At 34.8% G+C, this 23975-nt stretch overlaps 1 protein-coding gene across 2 annotated transcripts in view; it reads left to right on the forward strand.

Moving 5' to 3' along the window:
• Positions 1-11439: 11439 nt before the first annotated feature.
• Positions 11440-23975, forward strand: part of LOC123527407 (F-actin-capping protein subunit beta-like) — a 117159-nt gene continuing 104623 nt past the window's right edge. For both annotated transcript variants that reach the window (XM_045306826.2, XM_045306828.2), the window contains exon 1: positions 11440-11558. In XM_045306826.2, coding sequence (XP_045162761.1) covers positions 11556-11558 — 3 coding nt within the window. In that variant the 5' untranslated portion in view covers positions 11440-11555. The remainder of the gene's footprint in view (positions 11559-23975) is intronic.

Raw genomic sequence — 23975 nt, forward strand, 5'->3', positions numbered from 1 at the left:
GTAAATAATTAAATATATTCATTCTTTCAATGTCTTACACAGACTTCACAAGTTAGTATAAATGCTTAACTAGACAGATGAAGTAATCGGTAATTCAGTATTGTTTTAATTAGATATTTTTGAAATACTTTTTTATTTTGTGGGTAGGGGTAGAGTCACACTGTCACATTTAAGTAATATGGAAGCATGTAATGGTAGAGAAGGACCCCAGATGCATCTCCAGGCATTATTTCAGGCATGGGCAGACACCAGGGTACAACCACTAGCATTCCATAAGCCAGCGCATGAAGAAATCAAACACCTCATGTGAGGTTTCGAACACAAAGTAGTGAAAGGCCAGTGATTAGAAGTCAGCGTCATTTACCATTCTGCCATGGAGGCCTTTCTTGAAATTATGTATACAGTGCAAAAGTATGATTAGAGTATTTAATGAAGTGACCAAATATAAGGACGCCAGTTTTGATCAATCCATTAATAATCAATCAGAGCTTTTATCATCATACGAAGCTCATACTGCTGTATATAAGGTCGCTATTACATTATATAAAGAGCAAACTTGATTATATAATGTGATTATGTCATTATGTGTAGTCGATTGTTCGTTATACAGGGTCGTTATTTCTTTATATAAATAGGTCAATTTGTGCGGGTGTACATTTACCACATCACCGCCATGTAATTCACACGGGGAATTCGCTCTTCTATTTGCATGAACACACTAAATATCTGGCCTTCTTTATTCCATATCAAATTGACAGAATGCCAATGTAACTTATATTTTCTTGAAGAATATTGTCAGTGCTGAATAAAAATAATTATCTGTATATACAGTGATTTTCACTTTACTTGTATATGTTTTGCTTTTGACTTTATATGCGATGCTTTAAACTACATATGCTGTGCTTTTAACTTTATATGATATGTTTTCTACTATATTATACGTGGTTCTTGCAACTGTATATGGATTGGTTTTACATTTTCATGCGGTGGTTTCAGCTGCACATGCGGTGATTTCAGCCTTATATGTGGTGCTTTCTGGTGTGTATGCGGTGCTTTTAACGGTATATGCATTTGTTTTACCTTTCGTTGGTCCTCTTTTCATTATGTGTAATGGCTCGATTTTCATATTCGATACTTTCAACTTTGTTTGCGGTGATTTCAAGCGTATATATGCGGTGCAAACTTCATTATGGTTAAACAACATGAAATCCAATTTATTACGAAAAAAACGAGCATCGCTGAAAACACAAAGCGCCGGAAAATAGCGCCAAGATCTTCTTTTGTCAAGCGCAGCTTTCTGCAGACGACATCCTCGACAAAATGGCGCATGAACCGAGAGGCAGAATGTCATCGAATAATATCCTGTGTCGGATGTTTTCGGCGATATTCGTTAAATTTCGTAATATTCGTAGATCTGAGCTCTCCCTACTGAGCTAACCGGGCGGGCAAACGCTCTCTGAATCGATTATTAGGTACACAACTCATTAATGTCTATGCACTCCTGAATGATTTAGTGGGACATACTAAAAAAACCTCTTCGCTGTGTTTTTATGTTATTTAAACACGGCCACGACGACCTAACATTAACGTCACGTCAGTTGCATCAATGTAATTTTATTATTCTTATGTGTACCCATATACCAGTGTTTTATAATTTGCAGCAGTCTTTGATTTGGGACCAGACTGTTAACATATATCTAAATATATATAAATATAATGTAGTTCGTCAATCCTCGTAATAAACAAATAACGTCAGAACTATGTCGACCTATTATTTTAAAATAGTACTTCACTGTTTTATTCACTTATTTAATAAAAGACATATTTTAAAAAAAAAAAAGAAAAAGAAACGCCAGAGCCCCGGGCTCCATGACATATGCGGAGGTCATATCAAGCGGGGCCAACAAAAAGCGATCACGCCGGATCTCAGGAAAACGCTGGAGACCCTTTCAAAAACAGTGATGGAAATTCTAGCACCGACAACACAAAAAAGAAACGGCGACAGGGACGATTCATCCGAGTCGCGGGTAAAAAAAACCATGGTGGAAGAGATAACGGAGGCTCAAGAAAATTCAGAGGGGTAAATCATCAGTTTTAAAGAGATTTCTCGTCATATCAATAATGAAAAATATTACCAGAAACCTGATAGTGATCCCGTATTTCAGATAAAAAAGCACGTGTCGGAATGTATCGAGAACATTGAGGCAAATAACAAGTCTGTACAAGAGGAATTCGACGTTTTTCTAACGGAGATTATTTTATATTTTGCCTAAAATACACAAAAATCCCGATAATGACTTACCTCTGAAATATCCCGGAAGACCTATAGTGTCTGCATGTAATTCACCAACGGAAAATATTTCCAACTACCTGGATTATTACCCTCGTACATAAAAGATACTAGTGATTTCATTAATAAAATGAAAAAATTAACTTAAAAACAGAGAATCATTACTGGTAACATTACACGTGTCTTCACTTTACACGAACATTCCTCATAAGGACGGGATTGACGCTTGTAAATTTTTCACGAACGAACATGGTACTAAAAGTAACCTAAATAGTACTGAAATAGCAGATCTTTTAAAAATAGTTCTTGAAAATAATCACTTCAAATTCGAAGACAGCTATTACCTGCAGTAAATGGGCACCGCCGTGTGGAACGCTATGGCCCCATCATACGCTTCTCTATCTATGGGGAAATTAGAACAGAATTTTCTTAGTACACATAAGTTACAACCAGGGCTATGGCTCCGTTTCCTTGACGATATATTCATGATATGGGATGGTTCAATGGATGAACTACAGGAGTTTCTACATGATATCAACAACTTTCATCCAACCATTAAATTCACAAACGTTATATCATCAGAGTCGATGGAATTCTTGGATGTGCTCGTATCAAAGAATGAATCTTTACACGTGGAAACCAGTATATTTGTAAAAGAAACAAATAATCATCTCTACCTGGACTACTCTTCGTGTCATCCTAAAACCTGTAAGGACGGTATTCCATTTAGCCAAGCGAAACGATACCCACGAATAACTTCCGATGATGAAACTTTTGAAAAATCACCGTTGAAGAACTACGGGGGTCAATAATAGACAGTACTTTTCATAAAACGTCCAGCTTATCACAGAACGAAGTCTTGCTTTCATCTACGTCTAATAACTGTAGAAATGCGGTACCTTTTGTTGTTACTTATAATACGTCTTTACCTAATATAGGCAATGTTATACATAAGTATTGGGATCCACAAAAATTATTCAAAAATACGTCCGTGCAATATGTGTATAAACATTTCAAACCTATTTTAGCATACAAGAGACCACGTCATGTTCAGGACTATTTGATAAGCTCAGACATTTGTAACAAAGACTTTTGCAACAAACATGACATATATGAATCTACTAATTGTAACAGAAGCAGATGCTCGCATTGCAACAGAATAACGGTTGGCTCTGCATTTAGTAGTCATGTAACAGATGATATTTTCAGTCGACGCATAAATACTAACGGCAAAACTAGTGGTGTTATATATTTGATTACATGTAAAAAGTGCAATATTCAATATGTTGGTTAGACGGTGCAACCTGTGTCAAAACGTATGAATAGTCATAAATTTGACATTTCTAACTTAATTGATAATGATTTTTCAACCAATGTAGCTATACATTTCAACTCTGATGATTATTCTTTAAATGACTTCACATTTATGCCAATAATTGATATTGCTAAAACAATATGGACCGTTTGTGTAAAGAGACATTTTGTATCCACAAGTTGAAAATTCTATATCCATACGGCTTAAATACAAAGGTTGTTTTCAATTAAAACTAACATATGTTTCTAGATACTATACACGCTTTCGTTTTTCCCAATTATTCTTTTTTATATATATTCACTATAGGGAATAATTGTATTGTTATATCCGAAAGCGTATTCTGTACACTTTACAAATGTAACGTCATATTTTTCCGCCGACGTTTGTGACGTCACATATGTTTGTTTATCCTGGTGAAGGCACGGACTACCGAAACGCGTTGATAAACTATAATATTTATTTTACGTGTTGTTCATTCCAAGATTATAAAAGACGTATTAGAATCGAAATGGTAAATAGCAGAACCATGTTGTAATATATCAGTTAAACGCCATGTTGAATAAATATCTTTGACGATGCCCTCATGAAAGCTTAAATCAAGCTCATTCTTAGTTATCGTAACTTCAAAATAAGAACCTAATTAACGGCTCGGTTTAATAACTTAATATTGCTTTCATTTCTTTGAAATGTTAGATGCATCTGTTGTTTATTATTAAAAATGGTACTACCGTCTTCCTTCATCGACTCCTATTGACAGAGCTTGGTTTCTTTGTTCCATTTCCAACAAATTTCAAATATATGTTTTGTTGTTAGATTTTTATTGGTTGCGGGTTTATCCCGCTACCAAAGTTAAGTGTATTTCTGACAATCATGTAGCATCTTTATTTGATTCCAAATCACATCCAAAGGAATTTGTCCATGTGCTACACAAAGTAGTCCCATTCATGAACAATGCGGATGAATTATCAATGATCAGGCAGTTCTTATTCATCATCTATCCATTCACACTGGCCATTTAGATTAAATAAGATCTGTCAATGATTAGATATTCCAGCCCATGGTTACATCACTGACTTCCAGCTGTTCATGTAAGGTCAGGCAGAGTTTATCTTAGATATGAGCTAGAACAACTGATACGTATTAGACCTTCCTGATATTAGGCACATTAGTATTTGTTTCTTATACTTGTATATTTATAGATTGGCATTTAAAATGAAAATAACTCTAGCAAAACCCGCAACCACCAGACATCTCAAGGCTTTGATTTGCTTTCTGTTACTTCTTTCTTGATATAAAACTACGTTTCTAGCTTTTTCCTGAAGGATTCATTGTACACGTTCTTACGGTCGATATATTTTACATTGTTTCGTTTTTCAATGATCACTTTAGTATCACCGATAACATTTGGGTTCCTCTGGCCTGGTAAAGTGTTACTTTTTGAAATATGTTGCTCTACTTCTTTAAAAGTCGTTTCTTGACAAGGATTAACATTTAAACCACTTCCTTGCCATTCAGACCAGCAACGTAAATTACTGTGAATATCCTTATTTGATTTTCCAACATTAAATCATGAGATGATGTTACGTCTAATGGTAACAATTGCTTGTTACTTAAAATACTTAAGGTACAGAAACTAACAATAACAAAGTTTATAATGAAAAATAACAATTCAAATACCTTAAAATGTTAATTAGCCATATAAAGTCCAGTCTAATACGCAAGAATAGTCCAAATCCTGTCCTGGTCAAATTTAAATCCAATACGTATCAATTCCAAAATATTTCACAACAGTCCAAGTTGAATTTAGTACATCAAAAGAATATAAATCATCTCTTTAAAGCTATTTTTTATCCAAAATGTTAATGTCCAAACTGGTAATATTTTGTAACGTAGAAATACAGGAAAGTTTTTTCAATATAATCTTACTGTAGGTTCAGCCCTGACCTCAAACAGCTTCTTATTTAAAGTATCATGTAAGGTTCAAGAACTTTCATGTATCACCAATAGTAAATAGAAGATTCTGGAAAAAAAACAAGAACAATCCAGACTTTAAGAATAATAATTGTAACACCTTGTTTATCAGTATTGTTGTAGAACGTTCTGGAACACCATAAAATATAAACAACTTATTGACATAATGGTGTCTCAGAACTGGTCAGTAAACAATGAGTTATCAATAAAGTAAAGACTAAGGGGAAATAACATGTACATAACACTGAAAATATCAAAGATGAAAAAGACCAAATATTTTTTTAATTCATTTTTCATTTGAAATTATTAACTATACAGTGTTTTAGGGTAAAAAAGATACCCAACACTTTTATGAAAATCATCAGATTTCACTTTGTCAGAATAAATTTATATTTAGATATTCGACTAATATTCTTACTCTGGTAAAAGGTAAATGAATAATGGCGGGTAGTCAGGATAGAAAAATGGCGGGTAATCAGGATAGCAAAATGGCGGGTAATCAGGATAGAATTTTAAGAATACCTTCATGGTCAAATACCCCCCCCCCCCCCCCCCCCCCCCCCCCCCCCCCCTCTAGGGATTTTTGTAGACCCCATTAGTTTTGAAGCCCTTTTATGTAGATCATATTTCTGAATTCTGCCATCTGGCAAGCGGGTTCTCTATGAGTTACAGCCTGTTATTTACGTTACTTTAACAATTATTTAATAAATGATAAAACCGGAATGTGGTGATCTATATGGTAGAAACAACCAAAATCATTAGAAAATGGGTTTAGTAATATGCAGAATATGCTGTTGTCAATGTTCCCGTTTAGTTTTGTTCTCTCAATCGATCAATTCATTTTGTAATTTACGTTACCATATGTTTTATAAAAAATCTCATATCAGTTAATTCAGTAGGTTTGATTGTCAGAAAATATCAGATATGTCTAAATAATAGTATTTTCAGATATACATTACATTAGTTTTTAAGTATTCATCGTTCAGCCATTTTAAGAACAAGTACGTTACCATTATATACGTTACTAAAACTCACGATATAATATTTTCATTTCTCAGTCGATAGATTGTTTATGTAATCCTTATAATGATGTTCAAACTTAAATAATGCGAGTATCTTATCAAGTTCGAACTACATTGTAGTTTGATATAAAAATGCATACAGCACAGCAGTGACATTGTAACCTACGTTACGATACGTTACTGAATGTTTATTTAAGTAACTGAAAAATACGTGCATACAACCGCTTATCTGTTTAACCAAATAAATTCACACAAATCTAAAATTAAGTTGCGGGGTTCAGTCACCTAAGTCATCATAATCACTATCTGTTTCATATATGGGGTAAAATTATATTGGCCATCTCTATTCCTTCACAGTCATTATCAGAGTCATTAAAGTCACATGTTGCTTGTGTGTCACAAATAATTTCAGCTAGTTTTTGAAGCACTATATTATCGGAACACCGGTCATATTCAAAGAGATTTTCTGATCCAAATTTCTATGCACTTTCATCTGCTTTTGGTATAATTGGGTACATTGATATTTCACACGTGTTATGTGCATTTTAAGTGACAACTGGCACAGTGGAAATAGACTCATGCCCATGCCTTTATATTTGCTCGAGAGATTTCCAGCACGTACTCAATACTTTGCAAGAAACCTGTCATAATATAAGTTTGTTGATGTTATTGTATTCTTCAGTCCATAGATTGCACACACAATATTTTCGATGCCATTAAGAGGTCATCTGATCAGCGATGTAAATGTTACTTTCGCTGTGCGAACAAAGCACTGGTTGTTGCAACCAGTCAGACAATTTATTGCAGGAAAAATTGAGCAGATTCTTTCTCCTTTGCTTATAAATATGATGTGAGCATTTAAATGGTGGCTCTTATTGCTTGTTCCAGTGTAAGAACAAAAAGAAAAAGGAAAAAAAAACAACAGTATATTGTTTTTTTTTTTTTGAAGATATCAGTCACCAATAACACAAACACGTCTGAAACTGGGGATCTTACTTGGATTTTTGCCTCTCGTGTAGTGCTAGTAGTACCCATATCCATGCAATGAATATTATTTTTGTGTCTGCTTCTTCCTTTGTATAGAAACAGTGGTATATAAGGACGAGCTTGAACTTTGTTCCCGTCTTCATTTGTGTGTAAATAACACCTTTCACCATTGACAAAATACAGTTGTCTTCTTCTTCATCTTTGGTGCATTGGAATCACATTTTCATTGTCCGAAAATTATATTGATCAACTGTGTTTTGTTTTCACCTTTTGACATGAATGCTTTTCAGTTACATGATACTTTAGTTTTCACTCCTGACAAGTAAGTATTTTGGAGAAGATCTACGTCTTCCACGCTGATATGATTTGATCGACTAAGGACTGTAAGTGTCAGTTACAAATCGACACGAGCTGTTTTAGGTAGTTGACCTAGGCTACGTCTTGGAATGTTGCAGGGATGGTTACTTACTAAGCTTTACAGCAGGACTTTACTGTCAATCAACAAAAAAGATCTTCTTTAGATGGATGCAGCCTTTACATAATGATGTAGTTTTGACTTGCCTGTTTTCATTGGCATTCCAGTTGCAGTGGCTATAACGGCCAGGGGATAGGTCTTAAAGGAAAATAATGTATCGATTCTAGATCTATGTTGCGCTGAACAGTCAAAAGTACCAGCTGTCCATACACTTTACGTTCTGCTCTTATCTGTAGTACAGTATTTTGTTTTGAGTATTTTAACTTTAGCTGTGGCAATTGTTTTGAGTTTTCTTCTCTTAACGGGGTCTAGAAAAGGAACTAATCTTTCAGTCAATCTTCTTTTGGTAATCTATCCGTTGTCTTTTCACCTATTTTAGTTGCCTTAAGGTCATGAGTGACTTCTGACTTCACAGGAATACCAGACAACACACAGTAATTGTCATCTTTGTTGTTTTTTTCAGCCTGAAATGGGTTCGTAAAGGATTTTGTGCCATCATAACCCCATTAACTTCTTCACTTCTGCGTATTTGAATATGTTATACTTCTTTGTGTTGGGACATGTCCACTCTGTGTATTTCTGCATTCTGAAATGTTGCTTCAACGTACTGGTTCTGTAATGACGTGTCATGCACCAGTGGACATATGCAGCATAGTTTCTACTGACACCAAGTATGCCAACCTCAGACTTTGCATGTTTGTTACTTGTCTGCTCTGTAGTGATATCTACAGCATTTCTCAATGCTGGTACAGAAGACCTATGTACAATAAAATCATTACTTCGGAGTAGCTATTTTGCATCTGGATCATTATTGATCAATGTCAACAGGTAATCGAGGAGGTAGCGGGCATCATTATTGCGATCAAATGTGAAGAAGAAAGAGCACAGTTTTTACATAGATACTGTATGTAAAACAAAAGCATTAATCTGTGTTGTTTTGATGAGCAACAACATCAAGTGAATTATGTCTACATACATTAACCCAAATTGAGAAGTTTATGCCACTTTCACCCTTTCTGAATCAGGAGAGTTATTATTTCAAACACCTTTGCATAGACTTTCAGTCCGTTTCTGTAATATTAGTTTCTTCTAAAATGCTTTCTTTGTAGGGTTTTGTCTCTTCAAACTTGCATAGAAGCAAACGCTCAAGAGCTTCAATTACAGTTCTGTGTACATTTAGAGTATGGTTGTAGTATTTACCTGGTAATACTTTATCACGTGAACCACTTATCACGTGAACCACTAGAACAAATTCCTTATTCTATTACAAGTTCTGTAAGGCCATTGCCCTTCATTAATTTTCCTATAGGCCCAAATATAGAGCAGATTGTGTGAAACACACCCATTCTAACTATTATGTTACCAAGTACATCTCTAGTCTGCAGAACCAAAGAATATGCCTTCCTAGCAACAGCCGAGTCACGTGTCACTATAATATATTTCTGGCAAATTTCATTACTTGCATCTACTGACGTTTTTATCATATACTGGACTGTAGTATTAGCATTGATTGAATAATTCGAAGGTGCCATATATATGAAGCAAGTTTGAACACTCACTCTCTGCAAATCATTTCACACATTTGTAATTAATTAATTAATTAATTAATTAATTAATTAATTAATTTATTTATTTATTTATTTATTATTTCATTACATTTTCCACTCAATGAAATCAGTTTCATTTCACATGAAAAATGATTTTTTGTTAATCTTGATTGTAAATTCAGGTTGAAGAAAACTGTACATGTATATGATTTAGATAATAAGTAATTTTCATTACATAGATTTATATTTTGTAATATATATTTATATGTTTTCAATACATAGTACACATTTATGGAATTCGTACGTGTTACATATCTGTTTAAACAAAATATTTTATAATATCTCAATATTTTTCGACTTTTTTTAAAAAAAATAATTATTATAAATTTGAAACTCATATTGTTAACATATATACATTATATTATTTCATCTTCTTTACTATACATTACCGCTTATTTTTCGCAATAATTAGAAATATATTACAACTGATATAATAATGTCAAGCTCTTATATATCTGTTATAACCGCAACCTCTTTTTTGACAAAGACACTTCAACTAAAATATAAATCACACAGTTATATTTTCTATTTTGGTAACGTATATTTGATAACGTAAAGCACATGCCTACAAGTGTCAATTTTACCTGCAAAATGTAAATCTGTATATTCTGTCTTTATATATTGACATATTGTGTAGCTAGTAAACCATTTGTCGCTAACTGTAGTGCCAGTCAGTATTTTCTAGAAATTATTAATGGTAACGTATAAAGTAGGCTGTAACGTAAAAAGAACCCGACTGCCAGATGGCAGAATTTCTGGAATGATAGCGTAGAAATATCCCTAGGGGGGGGGGGGGGGGGGGGGGTTATTGTCAGCTCAAGGTCTAAAAGGTTAATTAGCTAAAAGTTTCGCACAAGTCAGTTACCAGCCCATAATAGCGAGCTCGAAGAGCAGGCCCTAAGGGCCTGCTCGAGAATCGAGCTTTACGGTAACGCAAGTATACTTCCACACTTGGTGATGGATTTGAAAAGTTTCGTCGGAAGTTCTTAAAAAGCGCACCCTAACGGATAGGTGCTCACAGGAAGTACTTCTTTCCGGAGTGAATACAGAACTTCATTCAATTGCTAAAAACTACTCATCACTCAACAATAATGAAAGAATGCTTTCCAGTTGTTTGAAAAAAATATTATTTTCATTTTAAAGATCAAGCATCGGCCAGAAAATGGAAAAAATGTCATTAATAAGCAGAAAGAAACGGGAACGCGATAATGACGTCACCGTGACACCGGCTTCCCATAAATTTTGCAACGTATGATATTCACTGTTACAGGTATGGTGACACTAAATGTAGACTTTTTCAAGTGAATGGGTTCTCCTGAATTCTTGTGAGTAGGGAATAGTTTCTTTGTGACAAATAAACGATGCATAATATTTTTAGCTAAATCCGATTTCTTTGAGCTCGCTTTGAGGCTTTGCCTTATTTCATATTAAGACTAGCCACTTTTAACAATAGAAATCTACATGAAAATTGACTAAGTTTATGTTGCACATAAAATGTAACTACTTTAATTGTTTTCTAAGTACTTATTATATTTTTTTCAACTTCATGATTTTACGAATAAGATAATATACTCCTCCAATATTTTCATTACTTTTATTCTCTCTGATTGCATTTTTTTTTCTTTCCAGACACAGTATTAATAATCAGTAATTTTGACTTAGCAGGAATAGATAATCAATATACCACATGCTGTTAAAATTGTAGTGTATTTTGGTGATTCAAATGTGTTTCGGAGATTCTATTTTCCGAACATATTCTTGTAGATTCGGACAAAGATAATGAATCAAGCGCAAGTACAAATCCCCGGATGCGGACTCCATTCTGTTTCGCCTACTTCCGACATTGTACAATTTACAGCATTAAATATTAGAAGAAAGCGGAGTAAATATGGTAATATAAGTAGTGGCATTTTCTATATTTCTCACAAAATGAATAAACTTTTATTGGAAAGCAATGTATTTTATATTAAAATTGAAACCTTTGTAAATTTTAATGCTGAAGTATGCGGAAGTGATTTCTGACAACAAAAGTTGGACGTTTAGCTAACGGGTGGGGTGTGTTTTGATTGAAGCAAAAAGTGACAAAGAGTAACAGATCTGAAACTCTAATAGGAAGCATAGAAAATGTTACTAAATCTTTACAACCAAAAATGATGTTAGGCAATCATCTGAATTCCAACTTGCCCATAGGGCAACCTAGAACTGATTTCAACTTGCCCCCTTAGATTCCAGCTTGCCCCGGATCTCTTCTTTAAAAACATGTTCAATCCCAGAACGTTTGGGCTAGTGCCTTTAAAATAGTACTAGCTAAACTTCAAGTTAACTTTGCCAGCCAGAAAATAATTTGTATTTCAGCATTGTATGAAATGAAACAGCATTGCTTTGTCGAAATACATTCCTGTAAATGAATAGTCATAATATTTTCTTTATTAGTTATTCTCTGAAAGTCTGAATAAAAGAAAACACAGCCTCCTGTGGCAACTCTGGCTCATCATAATCCTAATCATCAAAGTTATATTTCTCATTCACAGAAGGGCTTCCATAAGGATTCATTTCACGGAGTCAGTACTGCCTAACATTCAGATTTTGCAGTCCCTTTTAAATTTTCTTTGAGTCCTATAGTATTACTTTGTACAATGACCCTTATCATCATCATCATTATCATCATCAGGAATATCATCTTCATATTTAATTGGTTCAAAACATGGTGTAAAGTAATAGAATTTAAAGAAAAGGACCCCTAGCATAATAAGAAAACGTTATATTTAACAAAAACTATTTTATAGTTTTATTATAAATATAGCAACAGTCAGCATTAAAAGTAGTATTAAAATCAACAAACCTACTGTTCTTCCTCTACATAGTGAAAATCCACAAAAAACACTAAAGTATAGTTTTATACTCTTGATGTAGAATTATGTCAAATTACGTCAGTCACCTGGCAATGTCCAACCAGTTAACTTTCATCCCACATCAAAGAGCAATACCGAAAATCAATAAAGGAAAATTTGCCTTTGAAGTCAGCTGCCATGTGCTGGTGGTTTATTTCAGGCTGTCAAAATGTGTCATAGATACATGTGTCAGTTGTGTAACCTAAATAGGAGACGGATTGAAGTGTGTGTGTTTTTTTAGTACTCAGACATCCCAACTCTCCCGATCCGATCGGGTTTCTCCCGATTCTGGTTGTAAAACCCGATCACCCCGATCAGAAGTCTCAATCTCCCGATTAAAAAAAACAACAACAAAACAACATAAACACACAAAAATTATGAAATAATCCGCTTCTTTGCGCCTATCTGATACTGTATCACTACTGACGAATCTGTAAACAACAGCATTCGGATATTTTCGCACCTTATTCTACCCGTGCTGATTATTGTTTATTACACGATTTAACAAAGCCAGGTGTTGATTAATGTGTCACAAATGAAATTAAAATCCAGACATTAGATATCTAATTAAATTCAATCAAATTTAGATTAGAAATTATACTGGCTTTACCTTTTTCTGTAACTTTTTGAAATCGAAAGTAGATGGTCGCCGAGTCAACCTGCTAGGTTTTAAAAAGCAATCAAAGGTTCTTGGTGTAGTACTAGATGAGAAACTCACCTTCAGTCAACATATACAATATACAGAAACCAAAGCACTAAGATCACTTGGATTACTATCATGTGTAGCGAAATCAGAAAAGGTATCTCCGCAGAACATGATTAAACTATATCAAAGTCTAATTGTTCCTTACCTAGAGTATGCGTCTTCAGTCTGGCAAACGAGTAATTCAGTGCAATCATTAGAAAAAGTCCAGCGAAAGGGTCTGATACTATGTATGGGAGCAATGGGTACAAGCAGCTGTGAAAGCTTAGAAATTCAGTCAGGAGTACCACCACTAGAATTGCGCAGAACGGAGTTAGCAATAAGAGAATGTACAAAACTAATGGCAAAAGGCGTAAACAATCCTTTGAAACAATGTCTGGATACATGCAGAGAAGAGGAAAAGATCACTGACATTTCGTCAACACCTGTAGGAAGAATGTTACAACAAGTAGCTGAAATGGAATCACTCACAGAAATTGATACCAGATGCATAGAGCCAGAGCTTTCTTACTTAGAATTTCTCCAACCAAGTAGACGCCGTCCAACCTACTGGAACAACCTTGGTTCTTCAAAAAACAGAACAGCTGAACAACAAGTCCAAGCTAGACAAGCTATCAACCAGCTATTACACGACATAGACCCAGATGCTGCAATAGCCTTTACTGACGGGTCGTGTCGAGGAAATCCCGGTCCATGTGGTGCAGGTTCATGCGTTTTTTTACCAAGTGGAGAACGGATGGAGTTAAAGCAACCAGTTTCCAAATTGGCTTCAATTCTCCTTGGTGAGCTTATAGCTATAAAGATAACACTAGAATTCATCTTAAAGGAGCAATCAAAATATAAAATTCCTTTTCTACAAATATTTTCAGACAGTCAATCAGTAATTGGTATTATGACTTTAGGATGGGAGAATAAATTACATATCAGGGCTGTTCAAGAAGCTAAAGGTATCTGGAAAGCTGTTGAAAATGGTGGAACCATTATAAAACTTGATTGGTCACCAGGGCATGCCGAAATTGCTGGGAATGAAATTGCAGACCGTTTAGCTAAGGAAGCTGCACTACAAGCTGAGGAAATAAAAGGGGAGACACAAGAGCCAATTACTCAAAGAGATATAAAGAAGGCAGCAAAAGAAACAGTTACAATGTTGTGGCAAAGACGATGGGACACTTCTGGAATGGGAAAGGCATTGTATGAGATGAAGCCAAGAGTTAAATTGAAACAACTGGACTACAGTAATAGTTCCAACCAAAGAATTCTCATACAATTGCAGAATGGACATTGCAATCTAAAAGAACACAGATACAAGGTTGGACTGGACAGTAACCCCTACTGTGAATGTGGTGACCCAGAATCAGTAGATCATTACTTGCTGGAATGCCCAATTACAGAGAACCACAGAGAAACAATGAGAACAAATCTGATTCTAAGAACTGGTATTCGAGACTTTAATCTGAAGATGTTACTAACTTCAGGAGAAAATGACAAGTGGAAAGACATAAGACCAGTTATATTAGACGAGCTGAGCCAGTATATTGATAAATCAAAAAGATTTGTTAAGTCAGTTCTGACCGATGACACAACCGGACTCCACATTAATGCTTAAGTATAAAAGTTACAAGATTAATACAAAACACTACCTGAGAGACTTTTACATTGTGACTTTTTACCGAGGTTGGAGACGACAACGATGTGTTATTGCGGCCGGAAGGCTTCGAATCAAGATCAAGATCAAGACATTTCTCTTAAAATCATTTTGATAAGAGGAAATGTCATGGTAAATTTTAATATCACTTACTATCAAATGCTGTTAAACTGTCTTTGCATCATAACAATTTGTCAAACACATCCTTTTAACTGGAGAGTTAGGCAAATCTACGAAAGTGTAACAATACCCGGACATCCAATTTTGGATAACAGGATTTTGATCAATAAAAGTATTTGAGCCAGGAGTTTTAAATACTGGTTGACAGGGATGAGAATCAAACAGTAAATTTTCTATTGCTTGAACTTTAATTCTTTTAGCTATATACATTTTGTTTTTACAGTTCTAACAGCTGTACTGTTTGTCATGTAAAATTCACCTGGGGAGTCTTCTTTCCAACAAAAGAATATTTTAAATAAAAGTGCAGGTTTAATTCTAAGTGGTGTTTTGAATTTAGACATAGTGCTTAAAGTGCCATAACTATTTAATTTTGCACAGAAGGCTTCATGTATTATTGTTCCAAAACATTAAAAATGCATGAATAATAAGATTTAGACAAGTGAATTTTTTTAAGACTAGTGATTTTATAGGGGCAAATAAGTTTATATTATCATTAGATTTGTTAAAAGCTTCATTATCATGAACATTATTACCGCGGTATAAAATCTCCCACTTGAACACCTCAATCTCCCACTTTGGAAAGCAAAAACTCCCACTTGGCATTCAGAAAAAGTTGGGATGTCTGAGTACTGTAAAAGTAGGATTTATAATTTTCGAAATTTCAAAGTAAGTAGCAAATTTATTACTCATCGGAAAAAAGTTTTTAACTTTGACCTGTCAATTTACTCACCAATTTGCAAATAAAATTTATTCATTTATCTTTTTTGTGCTGGAATTGTCGGTATCATTGCAACAATTATTTGTATTGTCTTCCAACCTCGGAGCAAATGACTAACCAACTTAATCCGAGCCAAATGCATGTACATCTTTTTATTATCGGCAATCAGCACCTTCTCAACATGACAGCTGGTCTGAATGACGGTACATTTTTCAGATGGTCTCTTTATAAAACACGATTTACTGACGGTCTCTTTATCAAACATGATGCTTTAGGAGGCAGTCAGACTTCAAGAGTTAAACACCGCTTTGATAAGTTTCGGGGCGGAGCTAATCACATCATTAACTGAAGTTACGTCACAGTGTATTGATTTTGTTCTCCTTCGAAAACAAAAGTGTACACAATTGACATTTGTTGGATATTAGGGTCGAGCGTGAAGATTGGATTTTATACTCGATTGATCTGCAAATTACTGGACTCGGGCTTCGGGCTGGCGGTTTAACTCAAAGACTATTTTCACAGCATGCCCGTCGGGCAATTCAACAGTCAGTTTTACTTGCCCGTCATGGTTTTTTACTTGCCAGGGCAATCGAGCAGGCACTGGGCAATATCCAGTCTAAATCGCCAGCAGTGTGTGGTGAGAACTAGTCCAACAAATTTAGGCAGTGGCTACGGTTACGGTACCGTAATCCTAGCCTCCGGTTCTAGGATTAAGGAAGCTCCGTATTCCTAGACAACCCTGTGAGGATAGGCTAGGATTACGGAAGTATATTTAAGAGGCATCGAATATATATTAGGACATGCATAAATGATGTTGAAAACTTCCTTATTTCACTTTATTAAAATAGCGATTTTTCATGCTTGCCTTCAGCCTACTATTTCGTGTTACCTGTCCGCTGTTTTGGGTTAGTATAATCTTAATGGTGGCGCGCGGAAATATCATAGAAATATGAGTGTCAAAGTTAGATTTAAAAGAAATATTCTATATTTTGAATTTTATGATTTATAACCATATTGTATGTTATTAAAGACCATTTGTGTTGACTCGATGAAAAATTACAGGTATAGAAACATAGATAATTCTATAATATGTTCTGGCGCCGCCACTAAGATTATACAAACCCAAAACGGCCGATCGATAGCACGAAATAATAGTGAAATTAAGTGAAGTAAGTAAGTTTACAATGTCATTTAAGCGTGTCCTAACATATATTTGATACCTCTTAAATACTTCCGTAATCCTAGCCTATTCTCATAGGGTTGTCTAGGAATACGGAACTTCCGTAATCCTAGAACCGGAGGCTAGGATTACGGTACCGTAATCGTAGCCACTGCCACAAATTTAACATGATTGATCAGGTCGGATATCCGGGCACTTTAGCACATTGCGTTGTGTAGCAACAAGCATAGGTGAAAGTAAACGCCAATTTCAGGGTTCCCATTCACGTAAATATGTACAGATAACTCACCAATAGCGGGTCACTATCTAAACTATTAGCATATAATGAAGAATGTTTAGACTTTCATGATATCTAAACTTACTAACACTTAAAACTGTTGCTCGCATTCATATCAATATTTGATTTATTTGAATCATTCTTTTATGTCTGAAGTTATGATGAAATATTTATACCTGTCTGATTTACCAATAGGGGGTCACCTAGTTTATCATTTTTTTTATCCATTTAAAATTTGTCTTTTTCTGACAAAATATGACTGTGGTATTAGAAATAAACATTTCAAGACAGAATATAATGAGAGACAGTATGTTTACATTTCAAACAGGAGATATTAAGTCAAAGAATATAGCACTAGTTTTCACAGTTGTATTTCTATGCATAATTAGCACCACCTATATCTGAAACTAAAAACAAAATATTGATTCAAGGAACCTTATAACATATATAAATTCATTTATCTAGATTTGCCAGTTCAAACCAGTACAACATCAAATCAACCTTTGATTTGTATTTTTAAGCAAAATAAACAACCTTTTGATTATCCCTGAAATGGGTTATTCTCTATTGGCTGAATGACCGCCTATATTTGATGGCACTTTTTTTTCATCTAAGTCAATCTAAAATTCATAATCATATTATTCCTATGAATTTGTGTGTTTCACTCTTCAAAATGGTACCAAATTTGTGTGGTTTTATCTAAGAAATTGTGAGGTATGCTCAAAAATATTCTACTTTGAAGAATTCAAGAGTGCTAAAATCCAAGTCAGGAAACATGGTTGCAGGAGTTATCTACTCATGGAACTCAAACTCATTAGATTAGATCCATCTTCTTTTGTCTAATAATTTCTAAATGATAAGTTTATATAACTGGATACTTAAACATTGTATACTCTAATATGTTTAAGAGAGATTCACATTTTATTTTCAAGTAACCCGCTATTGGCAGTGATTCTCTATTGGCGAGTTGACTGTACGTTTTTCACGTATAAATAGCGACCTTAAACGTACAGAAAATTTCTCCTGTACATAATTTCAAGGAACAAAATTGCCGACCAGGAAGTTGCTAAATTGTTTTAAATCAAAATAACTGCAAACATACCGGACAATGCAATTGGTCCGAAAGTAGCTGAAAAATAAAAAGTGTCTATTTTTAAATGTGTCAGGCGTTTATTGACCGGTTCTGATTATGTATTTAACGCACAAGTTATAGATAGAGAATTATAGACTTTTAGGTTTTTTTGTGGTTTGACGTAAGCAATAATTGCTGTCTGCATGAGTAAACAAAAACTGACAGACTTGTTCAATAGACGAGGGTAGCTGGTGTCCGATAGGTAGCCTTACTCATTATGTCTCCCACCACACAGTGGTGTGGGAGACATATTGATTTACTCCAGTCTGTGTGTGTGTGTGTGTCTGTTACAAAGCTTGTCCGCACTCTAAGTCGAACATTTCTCATCCGATTTTCACCAAACTTGAACAAAATGTGTTTGACCATAAGACCTCAGCCAAGTTCGATAACTAGCCAAATCGGTCCAGGCGTCTTTGAGTTATGGCCCTTGAATTACCAAAAATCGGTCTTTTTACTCTTGTCCGCGCTCTAATTCGAATATTTCTCATCCAATCTTCACCAAACTTAAACAAAACGTGTTTGACCATGAGACCTGGGCCAAATTCGATAACTAGCCAAATCGGTCCAGGCATTTTGGAGTTACGGCCCTTGAATTATCGAAAAATCGGCATTTTTACTCTTGTCTGCACTCTAAGTCGAACATTTCTCATCCGATCTTCACCAAACTTGAACAAAATGTGTTTGACCATGAGACCTCGGCCAGGTTCGATAATTAGCCAAATCGGTCCAGGCATTTTAGAGTTACGGCCCTTGAATTACCGGAAAAATCCGTCTGTTTACACTTGTCCGCTCTCTAAGTTGAACATTTCTCATCCGATCTCCACCAAACTTGAATAAAATGTGTTTTGCCATAAGACCTTACCCAAGTTCGATAACTAGCCAAATCCGCCCAGGCACTTTTGATTTATGGCCCTTGAATTACTGATTGGATCCACTCATCCAGACCATCTAATTGGATCCACTCGTCTAAAACATCTAGAGAAACTAACATTTTTCATAGGGGCAGTTGTGGGAGACATGCGCTTTTCTCAAAAGCATCTCTAGTTTGTTATTGGGATGACTTATTTTATGATCTGATATTTTATAGTTGTCATCCAGTGGCTGTCAAAAGTTAACACGCTGTCCCAAAACATCCTATTATTTGGACTAGACGATGGGCTGAAAGTAGTCTAAATAATGAGACCTCGGGTAGACCGATTTTACATTCTGATATTTCATGTTGCCTATCTTGAGGGGATATCGACCAGTCATAGAAATATAACAATATTCATCTCATGAGTACAATTATTTGGACTAGGCCGAAAGGTATAAGGGTTACTTTTGAATCCTTTACAAAGCCTGATTAGTCAGCAACAACACCGAAATAAAAGTAAGAAAGTATTTCTGATATTAGTTTTATTGTATTTTATAAATACAAGTGAATATTAAAATTGACGGCTTTGTGCAAAATTGTTATAAGTAAAATCAAATAACTGGTTTTGTACCAAGCCCTTGAATTTTCAAATATAGTAATAAATAGATATAGTATAGTATAAACTAGGTCTAGATAAACGACACTCTGAGTCTGATAGTGATGCTCTTCACTGGCAAGGCGTAAAAAAAAATATGTATGTTTCCGGTGACCCGACCGACCCTAATTTTAGCCCCCGACCCTAAACTTTTTTTGGACGAAAATTTGCGGGTACGAAAAAAATTATATGCTTTCATTTAGGAACATCGGATCGATGTACATTCACCGGGCTTTTTGAACAAGCCCACCCACCGACAGGCAGTTTCTTGTGAAGGATCTGACAGTTCTATATTCACCTCCATCGTACATTGACGAGTTAAATTCTGGATAGGACGAGTGAAAGAATATTTATTTTTATAGCTCTTTGGACGAGTGGACTTTGCTGTATACTCGACCGATCGGGCGAGTGGTTTTAACGTCGTAACTTTACCAAATTCAGAAATTATATCACGAAAAAATACCTGGATTGACTGGAATTAACCCGCGAATCATAAGGATATCAAAACGTCATGTTGGTAATTTTCCATTCCACGAGCACGTGCGACCTGTCGTAATATCTAATCTCGCCGTTACTTTTGTTTGTCGACACAAACACAAAAAACGCGCGTGGTGACTTTTTTTTAATATAATCGCTTCAAATTTTCAACACCGCTTAAGAAGTAATACAGTTTAAATTCTATAATAATTTTAATAAGACATTGACAAAAATGTAGGCAAAATTCTATAAAAACGGCCGAATTTTCATGTAATCACTTGTAACATTTCAAACAGTGCGATCTTAATTACTTATTTCTTTCTTAAAGTAAATAAATGATACATAATATGGTCATAAAATTCAGACTTTTGAACAGAAAGTATAAAAAACAGAATTAAAAAATCTTAAATAATGAAAAAGCGGCAGCAATTTAAATACATGGAGTAAAACGATTTTTCGCAAACAGATTTCTGTTAGCGCGGCAGAATAGGTTACGTGACCTCGTGAATGTAAATAGAAATATGGCTTTAGAGTAACGCAGTATGATGTTGTTGTGGTTTTTAATTAAGTTTTAAATGAATCTTTTAGTACAAGTATTATTTTTGACACAACACTTTGTAAGATATTCTTCTCTAACAATAATGTAAATTCTTTGAGGGCAAACAGGTCACAGAGGTCATTCGTGATGTCGTACTTTCGCTTTTAAAAAAAATAAAGAAGAAACTTTTTTATTGATTTCTTCTCAACAATTTAAAGAAGCGAGGCGGTACGATCAAACAGTGATGTTTCACATGGCGCGAAAACATGACGTAATGCCATGACAATCTCGGGCAACTATACCGCTTTGATCTTCTCTTCAGATGCCATGATACCGACACACTTCTGTTAGCTCTTTGGACGGTGTTAATTAATGATGAATTCAAAGCCAGTTACTTAGCTTATAAACTGAATAATTTCCGATAATTGTTTTTTTCCGCTTTCACAAAGGGTGTGTGGATGATGATAATTATGTCCATATTTTGGGGACACTTTTCAAAATAATTATTTTCGGGAAATAAGTCTTGAGAAAATGAAAATAACTAAATATTTTATGCTGTCCTAATAGTTTAGGAAAATACGGGAGGGGATAGACTTTAATCATTATTACTATCGCTGCAGTTATTTTGGAGAGCAACTGGCTGGTGCTGCTGACAAAAATACAGGAAAGAAAAATAAAAATGTCTGCTGTAAAAAGGAAGTTTAAGAAGAACAAATATGCCACCTTAAAAAGGAAATGTAGGGTACAAGAGAATAGTATTTGTCTACTAAGTGTTACATTTGAAATTTACTTATTGTATAATACTCCTTTCATAAAAGTGACAATATTAAACATGTCAATTATAAGGCAGTGCTCCAGCTAGGATTAAAAAAGGGCAGGGTGCTGGCACTGAAAAGGGCACTTCTGAGTGGGGGGGGGGGGGGGTCAGTCTGGGACCATGCTCCCCCAGGAAAAAAATATAACTGGTCCATGCATTCAGTGCATTTTAACATACTTTAGACATGGAATTTAGCATAATTTAGGCATGTTTTTTGGGCACACTTTAGGCATGGTATAAGGCATACTTTGTCTTTTAATAGGCTATGTCTGTCATCTCTAATACCCCTATTTATTAACTAAAAATTCTGCTGTTTGTATTTTACTTGGCACTGATTATCAACTTGTAACATTTCTTTGTAATTGCATACTGAATAACAATATCTATGTGTTTATAGGCCTATTTTACTTGTTATAATTTCAGTACACATCTTCTCCATGTACTTGATATTTATAAATTTATACATGCAACATATATACAGAAAATAAAGTTTAAACTTCCACTTAAATAAATGAAATCAGGCAAAGTTTTTAACTTCCAACAGTCTAAAAGCAAGTTTAGCACTTGTAATAAAACGTATTCCGGGTATCCAAAATTTTATATCCGGGTATGGTTACACTTTTTTCTAAAAGTCTAATGTCCAGTTTAAACAATATTTTTGAAAAATTATTATGATGCAAAGACAGTTGAACAGCATTTTACAGTATCTGACATTAAAGTGTACCCTGTCATTACATCCTAGTAAACTAATTTCAAAGAAATCTTCATGAAAAACGGCAATTTCACAAAGCAGACGACAACCTACTTTCGATTTCAAAAACTTGTAAAACGATAAAATCAAAATATTTTCCTATTTAAATTTGATTGTGATCGATTTTTATTAATTAGATTTAAATGTCTGTTGTCTGGACTTAAGTTTCAGTTGTGTGTAAAGGGATATTTACGACTATATTACCGAAAACGAAAGTACACTTTGACAGGTGGCGCGAAAATGATAATGATTTCTGACTGGTTTGCAAACTGTTTTAACACTTAGTTCAGTGATTTTAATGCTAGTGGAGCAGTCTAAAATATCATGGTCTGCCTCGGGCACGATTACAGCAGGTAATTGTTTGCTAATTATGTCAATGCCCCCCAGCGTGTATCACTCGATAAAAAGGGGGCAATAAAGCAGTGTATTATAATCATTGAGGCAATTAAAAGGGAAGTTTGGCTAAAAAAAGAAATGAATGGTTGTAAAACGGGCAGGGTGCCTGGCAGGGCAACAGGGCGGAACGAATTTCGGAACGGGCGATGCGCCCTGCTGTAAATAGCTAGCTGGAGCACTGTAAGGGCAAGTGACTGTTCACTAAGGGCAAACAGATTTTAGTGGTTAGTAGTCCTGCAGGGCAGGTGGTGTGGAAAAAAATTACACCCCTGCCTTGACATAAAAAATCATGAGTTTAAGCTAGGCTTGAACCAATGGAAACCCAAAGGTGCATCTGTTGAAATATTCTGACGGCATGTATTTAAAAATTTGACTAAAAGCCAAAGGGTATATAAAAAGCAGTGTATTTAAAGTGTATAGCATCTGCCATCTAGTAAAGACATAATTATATGTATTGGTAAGACAATAGGCAAAAGCAAAGACAAGGGAATTCCACTACTGTAAAGATGTGTATTCTAAAAAAAAAAAAAAAAAAAAAAAAAAAAAAAAAAAAAAATCGACCTACCTACCCTATTTTTTTCTGGCATGTCACAGGAAACATACATATTTTTTTTTTGGCCCAAGGGATTTAAGCTATTATCAAAACAAGTAAAAATAAAGTTTGAAAGGTCAAAACCCCTTACCTTTGAAGATCTACCCCCAGTTTGATGACCCAGGGGATATATAAAAAAACACACTCGCACAAAATCTGCCGGGATTGGAAAGTTTGCATGTTTCACTAGAGTTTGTCGTTTTTCTTTGAGTAACATTTTGGGCAATATTAATGGGAAGTGTCTAGTGTTGGTGTACCAGGTTTCGCACACATTTCCAAAGAATACTTTCCTATTTAGCTAAAAATGTTTAAAATCTATATATTTTAATAAGCACACTTATTTTGTTTTAAAACGCGCTACTTTCACTTCCCACTACAATGTGGTCATACCTCTTGGTTTGCTTGATCCGGATAACATAATTTGACTACCGTAGTTGTTGCACTTAAGGTAGTTTGGTACCTTTGGATCGAAATTTTTTCTACAATGGAGAATTTGATTTAAC

This window comes from Mercenaria mercenaria, chromosome 14, assembly GCF_021730395.1.
Source record: "Mercenaria mercenaria strain notata chromosome 14, MADL_Memer_1, whole genome shotgun sequence".
In the NCBI taxonomy this organism is placed as follows: domain Eukaryota; kingdom Metazoa; phylum Mollusca; class Bivalvia; order Venerida; family Veneridae; genus Mercenaria; species Mercenaria mercenaria.